Raw genomic sequence first — 20,496 nt, forward strand, 5'->3', positions numbered from 1 at the left:
ATTAAATATAGCAACCATGATCTATGCATGGCCAAATTATGGCTTTGTAGAGATTAAATATAGCAACCATGATCTATGCATGGCCAAATTATGGCTTTGTAGAGATTAAATATAGCAACCATGATCTATGCATGGCCAAATTATGGCTTTGTAGAGATTAAATATAGCAATAATTATCTATGCATGGCCAAATTATGGCTTTGTAGAGATTAAATATAGCAACCATGATCTATGCATGGCCAAATTATGGCTTTGTAGAGATTAAATATAGCAACCATGATCTATGCATGGCCAAATTATTGGCTTTGTAGAGATTAAATATAGCAATAATTATCTATGCATGGCCAAATTATGGCTTTGTAGAGATTAAATATGCAAACAATTATCTATGCATGGCCAAATTATGGCTTTGTAGAGATTAAATATAGCAACCATGATCTATGCATGGCCAAATTATGGCTTTGTAGAGATTAAATATAGCAACCATGATCTATGCATAGCCAAATTATGGCTTTGTAGAGATTAAATATAGCAACCATGATCTATGCATGGCCAAATTATTGCTTTGTAGAGATAAAATATAGCAACAATGATCTATGCATGGTCAAATTATGGCTTTGTAGAGATTAAATATAGCAACCATGATCTATGCATGGCCAAATGGTGGCTTTGTAGAGATTAAATATAGCAATAATTATCTATGCATGGCCAAATTATGGCTTTGTAGAGATAAAATATAGCAACCATGATCTATGCATGGCCAAATTATGGCTTTGTAGAGATTAAATATAGCAACCATGATCTATGCATGGCCAAATTATGGCTTTGTAGAGATAAAATATAGCAATAATTATCTATGCATGGCCAAATTATGGCTTTGTAGAGATAAAATATAGCAACCATCATCTATGCATGGCCAAATTATGGCTTTGTAGAGATTAAATATAGCAACCATGATCTATGCATGGCCAAATTATGGCTTTGTAGAGATAAAATATAGCAACAATGATCTATGCATGGCCAAATTATGGCTTTGTAGAGATTAAATATAGCAACCATGATCTATGCATGGCCAAATTATGGCTTTGTAGAGATTATATATAGCAACAATGATCTATGCATGGCCAAATTATGGCTTTGTAGAGATTAAATATAGCAACCATGATCTATGCATGGCCAAACTATGGCTTTGTAGAGATTAAATATAGCAACCATGATCTATGCATGGCCAAATTATGGCTTTGTAGAGATTAAATATAGCAACCATGATCTATGCATGGCCAAATTATGGCTTTGTAGAGATTAAATATAGCAACCATGATCTATGCATGGCCAAATTATGGCTTTGTAGAGATTAAATATAGCAACAATGATCTATGCATGGCCAAATTATGGCTTTGTAGAGATTAAATATAGCAATAATTATCTATGCATGGCCAAATTATGGCTTTGTAGGGATTGAATATAGCAACAATGACCTATGCATTGCCAAATTATGGCTTTGTAGAGATTAAATATCGCAACCATGATCTATGCATGGCCAAATTATGGCTTTGTAGAGATTAAATATAGCAACCATGATCTATGCATGGCCAAATTACGGCTTTGTAGTGATTAAATATAGCAACCATGATCTATGCATGGCCAAATTATTGCTTTGTAGAGATTAAATATAGCAATAATTATCTATGCATGGCCAAATTATGGCTTTGTAGAGATTAAATATAGCAACCATGATCTATGCATGGCCAAATTATGGCTTTGTAGAGATTAAATATAGCAACCATGATCTATGCATGGCCAAATTATTGCTTTGTAGAGATAAAATATAGCAACCATGATCTATGCATGGCCAAATTATGGCTTTGTAGAGATTAAATATAGCAACCATGATCTATGCATGGCCAAATTATGGCTTTGTAGAGATTAAATATAGCAATAATTATCTATGCATGGCCAAATTATGGCTTTGTAGAGATTAAATATAGCAACCATGATCTATGCATGGCCAAATTATGGCTTTGTAGAGATGAAATATAGCAACCATGATCTATGCATGGCCAAATTATGGCTTTGTAGAGATTAAATATAGCAACCATGATCTATGCATGGCCAAATTATGGCTTTGTAGAGATTAAATATAGCAACCATGATCTATGCATGGCCAAATTATGGCTTTGTAGAGATTAAATATAGCAACTATGATCTATGCATGGCCAAATTATGGCTTTGTAGAGATTAAATATAGCAACCATGATCTATGCATGGCCAAATTATGGCTTTGTAGAGATAAAATATAGCAACCATGATCTATGCATGGCCAAATTATGGCTTTGTAGAGATTAAATATAGAAACCATGATCTATGCATGGCAAAATTATGGCTTTGTAGAGATTAAATATAGCAATAATTATCTATGCATGGCCAAATCATGGCTTTGTAGAGATTTAATATAGCAACCATGATCTATGCATGGCCAAATTATAGCTTTGTAGAGATTAAATATAGCAACCATGATCTATGCATGGCCAAATTATGGCTTTGTAGAGATTAAATATAGCAACCATGATCTATCCATTGCCAAATTATGGCTTTGTAGAGATTAAATATAGCAACAATGATCTATGCATGGCCAAATTATGGCTTTGTAGAGATTAAATATAGCAACCATGATCTATGCATGGCCAAATTATGGCTTTGTAGAGATTAAATATAGCAACCATTATCTATGCATGGCCAAATTATGGCTTTGTAGAGATTGAATATAGCAACCATGATCTATGCATGGCCAAATTATGGCTTTGTAGAGATTAAATATAGCAACCATGATCTATGCATGGCCAAATTATGGCTTTGTAGAGATTAAATATAGCAACAATGATCTATGCATGGCCAAATTATGGCTTTGTAGAGATTAAATATAGCAACCATGATCTATGCATGGCCAAATTATGGCTTTGTAGAGATTAAATATAGCAATAATTATCTATGCATGGCCAAATTATGGCTTTGTAGAGATTAAATATAGCAACCATGATCTATGCATGGCCAAATTATGGCTTTGTAGAGATTAAATATAGCAACCATGATCTATGCATGGCCAAATTATGGCTTTGTAGAGATTAAATATAGCAATAATTATCTATGCATGGCCAAATTATGGCTTTGTAGAGATTAAATATACAAACAATTATCTATGCATGGCCAAATTATGGCTTTGTAGAGATTAAATATAGCAACCATGATCTATGCATGGCCAAATTATGGCTTTGTAGAGATTAAATATAGCAACCATGATCTATGCATGGCCAAATTATGGCTTTGTAGAGATTAAATATAGCAATCATGATCTATGCATGGCCAAATTATTGCTTTGTAGAGATAAAATATAGCAACAATGATCTATGCATGGCCAAATTATGGCTTTGTAGAGATTAAATATAGCAACCATGATCTATGCATGGCCAAATGGTGGCTTTGTAGAGATTAAATATAGCAATAATTATCTATGCATGGCCAAATTATTGCTTTGTAGAGATAAAATATAGCAACCATGATCTATGCATGGCCAAATTATGGCTTTGTAGAGATTAAATATAGCAACCATGATCTATGCATGGCCAAATTATGGCTTTGTAGAGATAAAATATAGCAATAATTATCTATGCATGGCCAAATTATGGCTTTGTAGAGATAAAATATAGCAACCATGATCTATGCATGGCCAAATTATGGCTTTGTAGAGATTAAATATAGCAACCATGATCTATGCATGGCCAAATTATGGCTTTGTAGTGATAAAATATAGCAACAATGATCTATGCATGGCCAAATTATGGCTTTGTAGAGATTAAATATAGCAACCATGATCTATGCATGGCCAAATTATGGCTTTGTAGAGATTAAATATAGTAATAATTATCTATGCATTGCCAAATTATGGCTTTGTAGAGATAAAATCTACCAACAATGATCTATACATGGCCAAATTGTGGCTTTGTAGAGATAAAATATAGCAACAATGATCTATGCATGGCCAAATTATTGCTTTGTAGAGATAAAATATAGCAACAATTATCTATGCATGGCCAAATTATGGCTTTGTAGAGATAAAATATAGCAACCATGATCTATGCATGGCCAAATTATGGCTTTGTAGAGATAAAATATAGCAACCATGATCTATGCATGGCCAAATTATGGCTTTGTAGAGATAAAATATAGCAACCATGATCTATGCATGGCCAAATTATGGCTTTGTAGAGATAAAATATAGCAACCATGATCTATGCATGGCCAAATTATGGCTTTGTAGAGATTAAATATAGCAATAATGATCTATGGCTGGCCAAATTATGGCTTTGTAGAGATAAAATATAGCAACCATGATCTTTGCATGGCCAAATTATTGCTTTGTAGAAATAAAATATAGCAACAAGTATCTATGCCTGGCCAAATTATGGCTTTGTAGGGATAAAGGATACTATTCGTTGTAATTTTCTAGCACAATAGAGAAAACCTACTTACTTTGCAGCATCCTTGGCAATATCCTATGTTTGTTCCAATTCATATTGCCTGTAAATGTTAAGCCGTTAAGTTGGAACGATGAACTATCAGTGGTTGATAAGGTTTCTTTTAGTTTTCAAAGGGAAAAAAGGTTACTTTTAGTAAGAATAAATGTTACCAACAATTTAAAAAAATATTTGATGAAATTGATTTGAATCAAAAATATTTAATGAAACTTATCATTACTTTGAAAATAAAAGATTTTTAAATATGTTTTTAACAATTTTAACGCAAAAAGAATTATTAACAGAAGTGGTTAAATATTATTTTCGAAAAAGTTTAAAATGAAATATTAAATCAAATTATGAATATTAAAAATTATTTAATAAAATTTTGAATAATAAAAATATTAAATGAAAAATTTGGATTATTAATATGAAAACTGGCTTTATTACGAAATCATGATATTTTCAAAATATTTTTTAAACATATTTAATACAAAAATGAGTATTCATTTAATATTATTAGTGGTTTAATATTATTTCGAAGATATAAAAACTCAATTTATGATTAAATAAAATATGAAAATTTGAAAAATCAATTTGTAAATGATATACATGGAAATTTTATCAATTTATGAATAATAAAACTATTTAATAAATTCATAATTAATAAAAAAATATTTGATCAGTTCATGAAAAATGAAAATATTTAATCAAATTGTGAATTAAAAAAGATTTATTTAATTTTCCATTATAAAAATATTTAATCAAATTTTTAATTAAAATAATAATGACACAAATTTTGATTTGTAAAAATATTTAATCAAATATTGAATTATAAAAGTATTTCATCAATGTTAAAATTATTAGATAAATTAAATTTCGAATTATATAAAAATATCTTATCAATTTTTGAATTTTAAATATCAAAAAATCAATTTTTGATTTAAAAAAATATTTTATCAAATTTTTTATTATCAAAATACTGACACAACCTTTGAATATGTAATATTTAATCAAATTTTGAAATATAAAATCATTTTCTCAACTTTTAAATTATGAAAATGTTTAATTAAATTTTGAATTATAAAAATATGTATCTCACATTTTTAATTATAAAAATATTTTATCAAATTTGGAATTATAAAAATATTAAATAAATTTCGAATTTTAAAAATATTGACTAAAATATTAATTATGAAAATATGAACCTACATTTTTAATTATTAAATATTTAATCACATTTTATATTATGAAAATATTTACTCACATTTTAAATTATAAAATATTTAATTAAATTTGGAATTATGAAAATGTTTATTTAGAAAATATACTTTTAATCATAAAAATAATTAATGAATTATTTTTTTACCAATCATAATAATAGTATATCACTCATATCATATGCCGGAAGTTTTATTTTTCATCTTAACCGGAAGAAACAGGTAGTATTTTTTTTCCGGAACCGATTTTGGCCTAACACCTTTTGATAGACTTCAAGTCGAGGCTTATTTTCTTACGCCACAAAGATATCAGGGAACATAAAAAGGCAAACAGAAAAAAAAGACAAAACAATATCATAGAGTAAAACACCTTTTTTTATTTTTCGGTTTATTAACTGTCAAAAAAAAGGCACAAAAAATATTTTTAATGATCAATTGATTGTTTTTTTTATAATTTTTTTCTTTCTTTTTTCTAGATTATTATTAGTAGTAATATTATTAGTATTAATATTTTTTTTTGTTCTTGTATCGTTAGATTTACCAATCATCATCTTTTGGGATTTCAAAGATGAGAGACATGAACTCGCGTGGGGGGGGGGCGAGACTTCAAGTAAATGAATTTTAATGGTTTTCTCAGGATATTTTAAAAAGTTTTTTTTTAGTAAATGTGATACTCTCTAGCGGTGGCCTAGGACAAGAAAGGGAGATAACTCCTCATGAAAGGTGATAAGAAGAGGACATTACTCCTCATGAAAGGAGACAGTTAAGTCTTGGTTCATCTGATTCCGTCTCTCCGCCTGGCACGCCTTCTCCACATATTTGCAACATGGCATGATGAATTCTAAATAAAATGAAAAAAATATATTTTATTACCAAAAATACCTTAAAAAAATCATTTAAAATATGTAAAGTAACCATATCCTCCATCCCAAACAAACAAAAAAGAAAGTGCTACTCGTGCAATCTGTAGTACAAATAAATGTCAGTCTATTGTTGTATAGGTGACGGACAACGCCGGAATATATCGGATCCGGGCAAAACCAGATGTAAATCGGATTGCTGGTGATGACGTCAACCATACATTCTGATCGAAGGAGTAAAATCAGGAAACAATGAAAGAAATATTTAACTATGGATTGTAATTGTTAAAATTACAAAATATAATGAAATAAAAGAAGAATTTCAAAATAGCTGAACAGTTATTCCAACCAACGGAATTTTAAATATTAATATAAGTTAAAACTAAGACGTAGAAAAAAGAGAGAAACCAGCGGCACACTTCTGCCACCGCCCGACGACCAGTCACAAACCACCCTGATACTGGCCCACATTCTTTCGCTTGTCATATTATCACCTGTAAAATAAATAAAACTTTGTTGATTTGACAAGCGTTTAATTCATTACAAAACCCACAGCTAATCACCATGTATATACTATGCTCACACATTTGTTAAAAATGCGACCATAAATTATATAGACGATAATATAGCACTGTGACTGGCTGTCCTCGAAGTTTCAGTCTTTGTTTTATAATCGGACAATGACAAGCATAAGTAGATACAACGTACAAAATTAACAACACGGACACACTCCTCATTTACCTGATTTAGATGTGAAAACGGATTTACACAGGGTGTTGAAAATCCATTACTAAAATTTTGTGGACAACTTAGACATTCGTATTAGTCGGATTATTTTGGACTACTGTTCTCATCTTGAATGTTATTGTTTCATTTTGGTCGATGTAATCTCCGACCTTCTTCAGATGTGCTTGTCAAACTCGGCAATCTTTCTGACGAACTCGGAAATCTGCACGGAATTCCAAACGAAATCCTTCATTAAATCCACGAAGGGAAAAGGAAGTAAAATTAAAACAGAAAAAAATTTCTTTTTGTTTGCTTTTTTTTTGTTTTTTTGGTTTTTTTTTAAAAAACGTATGGCCGAAAAGCGATATCATTTTTAAAAAAATCATCTTCCGTGATCGGGAGATCCTATTCATTAAAAAGGAGGCTAGAAGGTGATAAAATACTCGTATCGACGACCCAGTAACTCTGTCAGACTTTGCAGAAAACTGTAAAGTCTGATGAAGTTACAGGGTCGTTGATACGATTCGGTAACCGAAACATGTGTAACTAAACAGATAAAACGGTAATTAAAAATATCTATTTGTTCTGCAAACGTATTGAGCACTTGCTTTAGGATTTTACTGATTATCATTTTTGCTATATATATATTTATATATATATATATATATATATATATATATATATATTTATATATATATATATATATATATATGACATTTCACCCCAAACAAGGTACAGTGCCACTTTGATGTAGGAGGCTACCATCAGGAACATAGGTAGCAACTATACTTATACAAAGTATGATAATAATAATACAGATAATAATACATATAATAATGATAATAATAATCATAATATATTAAATATATATATAATAAGTTATAAAATATTCACGTTTATTTAGTTTATTTATTTGTTTATTTTTTATTGTTTTTGTTAGTTTTAAAATTATTTTGTATCGCTATCCTAGAGTAAATTTTATCTTGTGAAAAACACTGTATGAAAACAATGCTAGCAAATACATACTGGGAACTCAAGGAAAGCGGCCATTCGCCGGTAGTCGAATGGAAAATAATAAGATAAGCTACCACATGTAGAGACCTAGACGACCCATGTAGATTATGCCTTCATGAAAAATTTGCTATCCTTTACTTTAAAGAACCCCAACATCTATTAAACTGTAGAAGAGAAATAGCGAACAACTGTGTTCACAGGATAAAATTTACTCTAAGAGAGCGATACAAAATAATTTTAAAACTAACAAAAACAATGGAAAATAAACAAATAAATAAACTAAATAAACATGAATATACATAAACTATCACACATATATATAGGTATGTATGTATTTATATATATACATATATATGTATATATATATGTACATATACATATGTACATATATATTTGTACATATATATATGTACATATATATATGTACATATATATGTACATATATATATACACATATATATATATGTACATATATATATGTACATATATATATATATATATATTAACATAAAAAACCTAACCCAGATTTAAAACAGGTCAAGAAACTAGATATCCAGGCTAAATAGAGCACACACAAAGTAACAGCTCAACCAGAGGTCAAATAGGCCTTTGTCCGGTAAATGCATGTTTATTGACTGATAGGAAGGGCGCGGTGGATACTAGAAAGCTGATTGACTAACTAAAATAGAAGGTGCGTATATAAAAACTACAGACAACCACAAAATTCGCGCATAAGCCTGAAGAGTCCTAGAGTGGATGAAATGCGGAATATTCAGTGTATCTTAATCGCCATATACATTTTATAACTTACTAACTAGCTCTACCTACGTATTGAGCACTTTTGAAGTAATACTTAAAGTTTACGCATAAATTTATACTTTCGTATATTACTGTATGTGAGTAAATGAAGTAGTTATATATATATATATATATATATATATATATATATATATATATATATATATATATATATATATATAAGATATTTTAACCCCCCAAAAAGGTACAGTGCTACATTGATTTTTTAGTAGATATATATGTTCTTAATTGACATATTTTCCGGTCTTAATTGGTCTTAATTGGTCTTAATTGGTTATTTTCTGTTGGTTTATCTCAAAGATAATGTCTATCAAAACAATTAAGAACAGAATAGGACAAAATAAATTTAAACATATACAGTCCTGGTCAAAATCATCAGACCACTTAAGACAGACAAGCTATTATATTATTATAAATTTTCCTACTGTCTTCGCCTGTCTGTTGGTGGGTGTGTGCAGGTGACGCGGTTTATCTCAGCCTACAGGCAATCCACCCAGGTAAGTTAGGTACCGAAATGAAGCGGATGATTTAGTGATATTTATATCCATGTTTGGTGTATGGAAATGCAAAAAAAAAAAAAAAAAAAAACGATTTACTAAACAGCGTTTTATTTACCGGATATATGACTTTTACTGTCTATTTTTATCGCTTGTGAATTTAGTAGTAGTTGCTGCTGCTGCTGCTTTTGTTGTTGTTGTTGTTGTTTCAAACGATAAATACGGTTAAATAGTGGCTCCGCCTCGAAGCTCATTTTTAATTTACTAGAAAGTTACCCATAATTTTTTTGGACGTAGCATGGAGACCCGACTTTTCCCGGGATTGAAACATTATATTATCATCGAAATCGGTGAAATCAACCATTTTAACATTCAATCGATTGATTGGCTGCTCTATTAGGGCGCCCATCGCGGTAGGAAGCTTCACATGCTTCCCCGCAGTCCAAAATATATTTAGTTCAAAATATATTTAGTTCAAAATATATTTAGTTAAAAATATATTTAGTTAAAAATATATTTAGTTCAATATATATTTAGTCCCAAATATATTTAGTTCAAAATATATTTAGTTCCAAATATATCGTAAAAATCGGAACATTTGGGCTTATCGGAATCGGAAATATTGGTGCCTATGTTCCGATGCCAAATCGATTCTTTTAATTGCCTTCTTATTTGATTTTGTTTAAACTGCAGATCTTCCATAGCTGGTAATATTGATAAATTAGTAAATATGTATTGATTTTAAAATACAAGTAAAGCTAAAATCGATAGATCATCCTCCACAAGTGTATCTTGACGTTTACGAAAATATCTGCATATTTAACATGTTTTTTTTTTTTTTTACGAAAATCGGGGAAAATATCAATCTTATAGTTAAATTATTAGAGATTTATAAAGAATCGGAATTGGAATCAGTAATTGTATCGGAATTAGGAATTTAACACGGAATCGGTAATTGTATCGGAATCGGGAAAATATTGGAATCATACCATCACTAATATAAATATATATATATATATATATATATATATATATATATATATATAAAGTGTTATTTTGTCCCGATTACTGTAAAAAAAGCACATATTTTAAATGTGCATATATTTTCTCAGACGTAAAAGCATACTAGGGAGGTGGTGATCTAGAGATTTTAGTCTTACTTTGTTTACCTGGATTGAATAAAATTATATATATATATATATGCAAACAGTTAATAAAACATGTTTAAAAAAACTTTGAAAAAGAGTTAAAAACATATTTAATCTGAAAAGGAAACACTTGATAAGTGGATAGTTCTTAATCCCCGGAGTTTCGAAGAAATACTTTCCTTCTCATCAGAGGGTAAGAATTAGCAAAATGCGGGATCAAAAGTATTTGATGAAACTGCAAGTAAGTCAAAGATTTTACTTGATAACAAAATGTGAAGCAGAAGGAATATGGTGAATAAAAAAGTAATTACACGTGAATGGATAGTCTGGTGGAAGGTAAATTATTCAATGACGGCAAAATCCAAAAATGCAGAATCCAAGAAAGTTAGATAAATTTCCTTTCGCACAAGTAAAATTCAAGGGAACTGCGTAATCGGAAGATGATCCAAAGTCATCCAAAAGGCAGAAATCCGTGGAATAATTCACAAATAGGTACAAGGAAAAGGGAAAGAATTCCAATATATTATTAAAAGAAAGATAAAATGTGTGTAAAAAAGAAATGGAACAAATATATAGCTCGACTGTCGAGGCAAGATTGAATTAAAGAATATATATATATATATATATATATATATATATATATATATATATACTAGCAGTTAAACCCAGCTTTGCTCTGGCCCTATGTATTGTTCATAACTTTATGTGCATATGTATATGTATATATATATATATATATATATATATATATATATATATATATATTAAAAACTTTGACTCATGCCCAGGTTACCTACATCTAAAATTTCAAGTGTTTAGACTTAAAAGTGTCAGAGGAGTTTGGTAGAGTCTACAAAGGCCAACTCTTTCAACGTTTACCTCTTGGCAACCAAATTGTCGCCCCCAAACTGATTAAAATGCTTGCTTCATGTCTGAATACCTTTATGTGAACTTTCAAATGTTTAGACCAAAAATTGGCCGACTAGTTTGCTGGAGACCGTAAAGGTCAAATCTTTGGAATTTTCACCCGTTGGCAACCAAAATTAAAAAGCTTGCCCTATGTCTGAGTAGACTTTATGTAAAATTTCAAATGTTTGGACCAAAATTGGCTGAGTAATTTGGTGGAGACTGCAGAGGTTGTTTTTAACTTTGACCCCAATTTTGACCTCTAAACATTTATTGTTTTGGGCTCAAATAAAATTAAATGTTGGACACATGTCCAAGTAACCTATATCTAAAATTTCGTGTGTTTACACTCAAAATTGGCAGACGAGTTTTCTAATGTCAAATCGTATAACTTTGACCCCTTGACAGCCAAATTTCTGGCTTAAAACCGATAAAAAAAGATTTTCCCAAAGTTCACTACTCCTTATGTCAAGACTCGAGTCTGTAGACTGAAAATTGACAGAGTAGTTTCGTAGGGAAATATACACACACACACAGACAATTTCACTTATATATATATATATATATATATATATATATATATATATATATATATATATATATAGTACCTATTTACCTATTTACTATGCCTCCCCACGGGACAGAGTTAGACACCAGGGTCGTTTTTTAATTTGGAGAAGGTATTTATTTGCTCCCCCACCGAGTAAATTAGGCACAAGGCCGATTCTTAATGTTAGGAGTGAAGAGGGAAATGGGGACCAACTCCCCGGGGAGTAGGGGAGCTGGATAGTGACAATTGGTATGAAGGGTTGCCCCGACATTGACCAAGGTCTTATATGTGGGGTCGTCCCCACATATGGCCTTTGATTGCAGTATCTGCCGGAACAGATACTACACTTTGAGATATTAAATCTTTTATTCATGTTAAAAAATACAGTCAAGATCAACGATGAACAAAAAACATAGGCACATGGCCAACTCAAAAGGGGGGATTGTGGGGGTCGTTGGTCATCCTTGTCACTCCAGAACTAAACAAAGTCAAAAGTTTCTCCCAGCTAGTATCTTCTTTCACCATAATACCGCATTCACCCTTTCATATTGGGGGACGTTCTACTTAACTCCCACACTTTGATCCTGGCCCGAGGGCCAAGTACTGGCGCGAGGAGAAAAGGCACAAAAATAAAAAAATTGTCTCAATCGTGAAGGACTGATCCTCTACTGAAAGAGAACAAGAAATGGAAGTGCAGCAAACTGCAGCATCTGAAGAACAGGTGGTATTTATTTGCTCCCCCATCGAGCAAATTAGGCACAAGGCCGATTTTTAATGTGAGGAGTGAAGGGAGGGGGAAGGGAAAAAGGGGACCAGCTCCCGAGAGGTGGGAAATGGGAGCTGGTTAAAGGTCAGGCATGTGGGGTTGCCCCCACATCTGGTCTTTGCTAGTCATAGCTAGTCATAGCTTGCAGTATCTGCCGGAACAGATGGTATTTATTTGCTCCCCCACCGAGCAAATTAGGCACAAGGCCAATTTTTAATGTGAGGAGTGAAGGGAGGGGGAAGGGAAAAAGGGGACCAGCTCCCGAGAGGGGGGAAATGGGAGCTGGTTAAAGGTCAGGCATGTGGGGTTGCCCCCACATCTGGTCTTTGCTAGCCATAGCTAGTCATAGCTTGCAGTATCTGCCGGAACAGATGGTATTTATTTGCTCCCCCACCGAGCAAATTAGGCACAAGGCCGATTTTTAATGTGAGGAGTGAAGGGAGGGGGAAGGGAAAATGGGGACCAGCTCCCGAGAGGTGGGAAATGGGGGCTGGTTAAAGGTCAGGCATGTGGGGTTGCCCCCACATCTGGTCTTTGCTAGTCATAGCTTGCAGTATCTGCCGGAACAGATGGTGTTTATTTGCTCCCCCACTGAGCAAATTAGGCATAAGGCCGATTTTTAATGTGAGGTAAAAACCAGCTCCCCTAAAAGTAGGCAAAAAGGGGGCAGTCTGGTTACCAAAAATAATAATTGTCCCAGTATAGAGGGTTTCCCCTCCATTGACTGGTACAAATTATCTTAAGTGCAGCATCTGCCGGAACAGATGGTGTTTATTTGCTCCCCCACTGAGCAAATTAGGCACAAGGCCGTTTTTAATGTGAGGTAAAAACCAGCTCCCCTTAAAGTAGGCAAAAAGGGGTCACTCTGGTTACCAAAAGTAATAATTGTCCCAGTATAGAGGGTTTCCCCTCCATTGACTGGTACAAATTATCTTAAGTGCAGCATCTGCCGGAACAGATGGTATTTATTTGCTCCCCCACTGAGCAAATTAGGCACAAGGCCGTTTTTAATGTGAGGTAAAAACCAGCTCCCCTAAAAGTAGGCAAAAAGGGGGCACTCTGGTTACCAAAAATAATAATTGTCCCAGTATAGAGGGTTTCCCCTCCATTGACTGGTACAAATTATCTTAAGTGCAGCATCTGCCGGAACAGATGGTATTTATTTGCTCCCCCACTGAGCAAATTAGGCACAAGGCCGTTTTTAATGTGAGGTAAAAACCAGCTCCCCTAAAAGGGGTCACTCTGGTTAGCAAAAATAATAATTGTCCCAGCACAGAGGGTCTCCCCTCCATTGACCGGCACAAACCATCTCAAGTGCAGCACCTGCCGGACAGATGGTGTTTATTTGCTCCCCCACTGAGCAAATTAGGCACAAGGCCGTTTTTAATGTGAGGTAAAAACCAGCTCCCCTAAAAGTAGGCAAAAAGGGGGCACTCTGGTTACCAAAAATAATAATTGTCCCAGTATAGAGGGTTTCCCCTCCATTGACTGGTACAAATTATCTTAAGTGTAGTATCTGCCGGAACAGATGGTATTTATTTGCTCCCCCACTGAGCAAATTAGGCACAAGGCCGTTTTTAATGTGAGGTAAAAACCAGCTCCCCTAAAAGGGGTCACTCTGGTTACCAAAAATAATAATTGTCCCAGTATAGAGGGTTTCCCCTCCATTGACTGGTACAAATTATCTTAAGTGCAGTATCTGCCGGAACAGATACTACACTTTGATCTTGACCAAAAGGCCAAGTAACCTTAGATAGATAGATAAAGAGAGAACAAGAAACATGCGTACAAACCCAAGCTAATAATATCCGTCAGAAACTTGACTTTAAGGTACAGTGTCATCTTGTATGACCTCAAAAGAATTTTAAAATTGTGGTTTTCCCCTCTTTCTACTCTTACCTCCGAACCCTACTCTTACCCCTCCTCTCGGCATCGTGATATTCCCACGCACCCACCCAACCAACCACCAACACCCAACTCATCATTCAATCCTTCTCTACACACACCCCACCTCCGTTTATCCTCCCCCAACTTAGCTCACTGTCAGTTGAACTTTATTCATATACACAAGAAATATATTTCTTTTTCGGGGAGGGAAGTGAGAGTAAGGAGGAACATTCACCAGTACGCCCCACCCAGCGCATCATAAGGGGGAGACTCGAGTGCCGGAGTGAGTCAATCACATGATTCTGACTGGAAAAGGATTTTTGTTGCCACAAAATTGAATCTGGAAAAATGAAGCATAATTGCCGGTAATGAAGAGACAAGGATACCAGTATCACCACTACCCATCCGTCAAGCCAATATATATATATATATATATATATATATATATATATATATATATATATATATATATATATATATATATATATAAACTAGCATTTCAGCCCGGCGTTGCCCGGGTGTTTGGAGGTGTATGCTGAGAAAAAAAATGGTCACTTTTTTTTACACTTTGCCCCCTATTATGACCCCTTAAAATTTATTGTTTTGAGCTCAAATCAAATTATTAAGTTAGATCCATGTCCGAGGAAACTATATCTAAAATTTCAAGTGTTTAGACCCAAAATTGTCGGAGGAGTTTGGTAGTTATCAAAGGTCAAATTGTTGAACTTTGATCCATTACCAGCCAAATTTCTGGCCGAAAACCGATCACATTGATATTCCCAAATCTCAATACCCTGTAGATTGTATATCAAATTTCGAGTCTGTAGACTAAAAATTGACAGAGTTATATCGTAGGAAAATGTACACAGACAGACACACAGACACACGGATACACAGACATACAGACATGTTCACTTATATATATATATATATATATATATATATATATATATATATACAAAATTGAGAATATGTGTCTATGTATGTCTGTCTGTGTGTGTGTTGTGTGAGAGAGAGAAAGAGAGAGAGAGAGAGAGAGTATGTTTCTCAGCCAACGAATTTTTGATCTGCAGGCTTAGAAATTTGGTATATAGGGCACTCATGTGGAAACAATCTTAGTTGGTTTTCATCCAGAAAAAAAATAGCTGCTAAAAAAATTGAAATATTGGCGCTTGGATTTTTATCTGTTTGTCAACTGTTTCAGGACTGCATTATGTTAAAGAATAAGTATGTTTGAAAACACTTTTAAAGATAGTTTCAAGCTTGCCTGACGGTTATCATACTTGCCTCACTGTCTTTAGGTTTTGGTTTTAATCGCAGATACATGTATCAGATTTTTTTTTCGTTTTGTTATTGTCGTTTTTTTTTAACTTAATTTTTTTTTAATGAAATAAAACTTTACGTTTAATACCTACAAAATTTCTGTCTATAAAAAAATAAGAATTCTTATTTAATTAAAATATAATATTCATGCATATCTTACGCCCGAGCAACGCCAAGCGACCTGCCAGTATATATATATATATATATATATATATATATATATATATATATATATATATATATATATATACCAATAATATTGACCAGGCTCAACTTAATTCGGGTGAAAATACTATTACGTACTTATGTGCTATGTCGAAATTAGTATGCCTTCCAAAAATGACAAAAAATGAATCACTAGATAAACAGTAACAAATAAAAAAATAAAATTTATCGAATTATAAAGTTTTATCAGAATTTTTAATGTGGAAGAGTTGTGCGACTTAAATTACCTTAATTTAATCGTCCGCCATTTTTTAATTTTAAACACAGATCTCAGAACATAACTGTGAATGATTTTCTCTTTGTTAAAAAAGTATTCTATCACTTCTACTCGGTCATCTTTCGTAATTTGTCTGCAATTTATTCTAACATCGACATGACAGGTAAGAACGTAGTAATGTTATCACCTGAAATGTGTTGCTTTAAAAAAAATTAATCTACACAAACACAAGACACATTGTGAATAGGACGCCAATTTCCTCTAATTCTGAATTCTACCGCTTATTTATAAAGACCATTTATTATTTATTTATTTTGTTTGCGATGATTTTGAACGGATTCAATTATTTATACGAAAGAGAAGTGTGCCTTACTGATAGTTTGAAATGATACATCTTAACATCTAGGAGCAACATATATATATATATATATATATATATATATATATATATATATATATATATATATATATATATATGTGTGTGTGTGTGTGTGTGTGCGTGCGTGTAAGGATGTATACACAAACACGCACACACATATGTTTAAACTTGAATGTATAAATACACAAACGCATATGTTTGGATTTTTAAATTATATATATATATATATATATATATATATATATAAAATATATTTTAGTCATCGACATACAGTCCTGTTTCGTTGTATCACAACTCATCAGTGCCGCTAGACTAGCACCTATCCCAAACCGAGGATCGAACCTAAAACTGTCGTGATGACAGTCGGCAGTTCTACACCTTGACCACGGAAGCGGTGCCCGCAACTAATCGGTCCGAATGTCTATTTAAATAAACATCCGTCCGCCACTCGTAAAGTGCTCAAACGTTTGTTTGTAAACAAACCGCGAGCTTCGCATTTTTCAGCCAAATTAAGTAACGAGTATATATATATATATATATATATATATATATATACATATATACATATGTATATATATACGAATATATATACATACATATATATATACAATATACATATATACATATAAAAAGGCTTCCTTCAGTCTTGACAGATTATGGATACCCACTGTAAGGATGCCTGCGCGTGAAATTTGTGTGGCAAGAGTTGCGCAATTTCCAACCACGCCTCTCCTGAGTCAACATTGTTGCATACCAGTGGCAAGTTGAGGTACGAGACGACTGGAAACAATGCCGAGATAAGCGGAGAGCACATACAGCGCCTAGAATTCCCAAATGGTCACCCATCTGGTATTAGCCAGGCTCAACGTTGCTTAACTTCGGTGATCTGACGAGAACCGGTGTGTCAACGTGATTATGCCGTATATAAATAAAAATATATATATATATACATATGTATCTATATACGAATATATATACATACATATATATACATATATATGTATATATATGCATATATATGTGTGCATATATATATATATATATATATATATATATATATATATATATATATATATATATATATATATATATATATATATATATATATATATATATATATATATATATATATATATATATATATATACACTAGCGGCCAAATATCTTGGACAGTTTAGTTTTGTTTCAATTTCTCCATAACATTCGGGGGGATTACAACTAAACCTTCGCACATTTAACTTATATCTTATGTTGATGCGCTGTATAAATTACGCTACATTATAAAGTACAGAAAAAAATGTTATGAGCATTTTACATTTTTTTTTTTAAATTAAAGTGGCCAAAACTGTGGGACAAAGCAAAGAAAATAATTTATTGTGCACTGTGTAGTCAGTTTTTTTCTACTTTCTAAGTACGAAAATGACGAATAAGTCGATTACGTCACTTTGTAGTCATTGCAGCCGGTTCCACTGTCATTATTACACCTAAAATTGATGCTTCCGTCAAAAAATCAATTATTAAACTTCATGGGGAGAACCATGCAATACGGAAGATAGCTGATGACTTGAAGCTGTCGAAAAGTACCGTTGGGAGAGTTATAAAGGATTTCAAGAATTCTGGGAAAATTCTACCACCGAGGAAAAAGGGCAGACCTTGAATAACTTCTCGTAGACAAGATCGATTGATTAAGAAGACGGCACTGAATGATAGGTTTCAGACAGCTGCCGGCATTTTTCGTGAACTACATGCCTATCATGACATCAAAGCGTCTCGTAAAACAGTATCAAGACGCCTGAATGAAATTGGCCTGTTTGCGAGATCACCAGCTAAGAAACCGCTGATAAACAAGAAGAACAAGAAACTCAGATTAAGAGCATGTGCGTTGGACAGATGATCAGTGGCGAAATGTATTTTTTTAAATGAAAGTAAGTATAATGTATATAGATCTGACGGGAATCAATTTATAAGGAAGTTTGCTGGCGCAAGATTAAATAAAAAAAATGCACGAAGAAAACGGTTAAGGTTGGTGGGGGTAGCGTCATAGTGTTTGGAATGATTTCTTGAGACGTCAACGAATGATCTGGTCCGTCTAAACACCAGAGTTAATGAAACAATATACAAGAATTATTGAGAGATCATGTCATCTCAATACTTCGAAATTCTGAGTGTGAAAAACTTATTTTCATGCAGAATAACGCCCCCTGCCACAAGGCTAAGCATGTAATGGAATTTTTGAACGTGCAAAATGTGGATGTTTTGGATTGGCCTCTCCAAAGTCCGGACCTACACCCCATTGAACACCCATGGTCTACTTTGGGGAACTGTGTGAGTGCAAGAAACTCTACCAATACTGAAGATTTGTGGCTAAAAGTTAAGGAAAAATGGGCGAAATTTTCACGTGGTGAATGTCACTATCTCATTCAATATTGCAGTAGAAGATGCTCTGCAGTTACAGAAAATAAAGGCTTGTTGACTAGATAATAAATGTGTGTCCACCAATTTTGATATTTTGATGTTTAAATGTTATTGTTTGTAAATTTATTTTCTTTGTAACGCGGTTTTAGCCACTTTAACTAAAACAAAAATATTGAAATACTGATAATTTTTCTATCCTTTATAATAAAGTGTAATTAATACAGTGTATTAACATAAGATATGTAAAATTTGTATAAGTTTAGTCGTAATCCCCACCGAAAATGAAAAACAAAACTGTCCCAGATTTTGGCCGCTATTGTACACACACACACACACACACACACACACACACACACACACACACACACATATATATATATATTTACATATATATATAAATTTATACATACATATATATATAGATTTACATATATATATAAATTTATACATATATATACATATATACATATATATACATATATATACATATATAAATACATATATATATGCATTTAAAAACATATATATTTACATATATATATATATATAAATGTATACATACATATATAAATTTATACATATATAAATACATATATATGCATATATATACATATATATATAAATTTATACATATATATATGCATATATATATACATATATTTTTACAAATATATATATATAAATTTATACATACATATATAAATTTATACATATATAAATACATATATATGCATATATACACATATATATATTTACATATATATATGTGTGTGTAAATATATATACATATATATTTACACATATATGTGTGTATGTGTGTGTTTCATTTTACTTCAGTCGAAGTTACGTATATGACTTATAGCTACACAGAATATATATATATATATATATATATATATATATATATATATATATATATATATATATATATTAGTCGCCGGTGACCCGACCATGAGACAGGTAGTACTGGGTTACATGGTACCAGTAGCATATGACATGACCAGACTTGTTTGATGAGGAGGGAGGCTAGTCT

At 32.2% G+C, this 20,496-nt stretch overlaps 1 protein-coding gene and 1 pseudogene across 4 annotated transcripts in view; both read right to left on the bottom strand.

The window, feature by feature from the left end:
• Positions 1-6,088: 6,088 nt before the first annotated feature.
• LOC145263184 (ceramide kinase-like protein) overlaps positions 6,089-20,496 on the bottom strand; it is a 327,568-nt gene continuing 313,160 nt past the window's right edge. For all 4 annotated transcript variants that reach the window (XM_080120237.1, XM_080120236.1, XM_080120239.1 and 1 more), the window contains exon 14: positions 6,089-6,572. In XM_080120237.1, coding sequence (XP_079976363.1) covers positions 6,479-6,572 — 94 coding nt within the window. In that variant the 3' untranslated portion in view covers positions 6,089-6,478. The remainder of the gene's footprint in view (positions 6,573-20,496) is intronic.
• LOC145263316 (5S ribosomal RNA) lies at positions 17,858-17,974 on the bottom strand (annotated as a pseudogene).

The sequence above is a fragment of the Euprymna scolopes genome, chromosome 38 (assembly GCF_053919585.1).
Source record: "Euprymna scolopes isolate OS-2025 chromosome 38, ASM5391958v1, whole genome shotgun sequence".
Taxonomy (NCBI): domain Eukaryota; kingdom Metazoa; phylum Mollusca; class Cephalopoda; order Sepiida; family Sepiolidae; genus Euprymna; species Euprymna scolopes.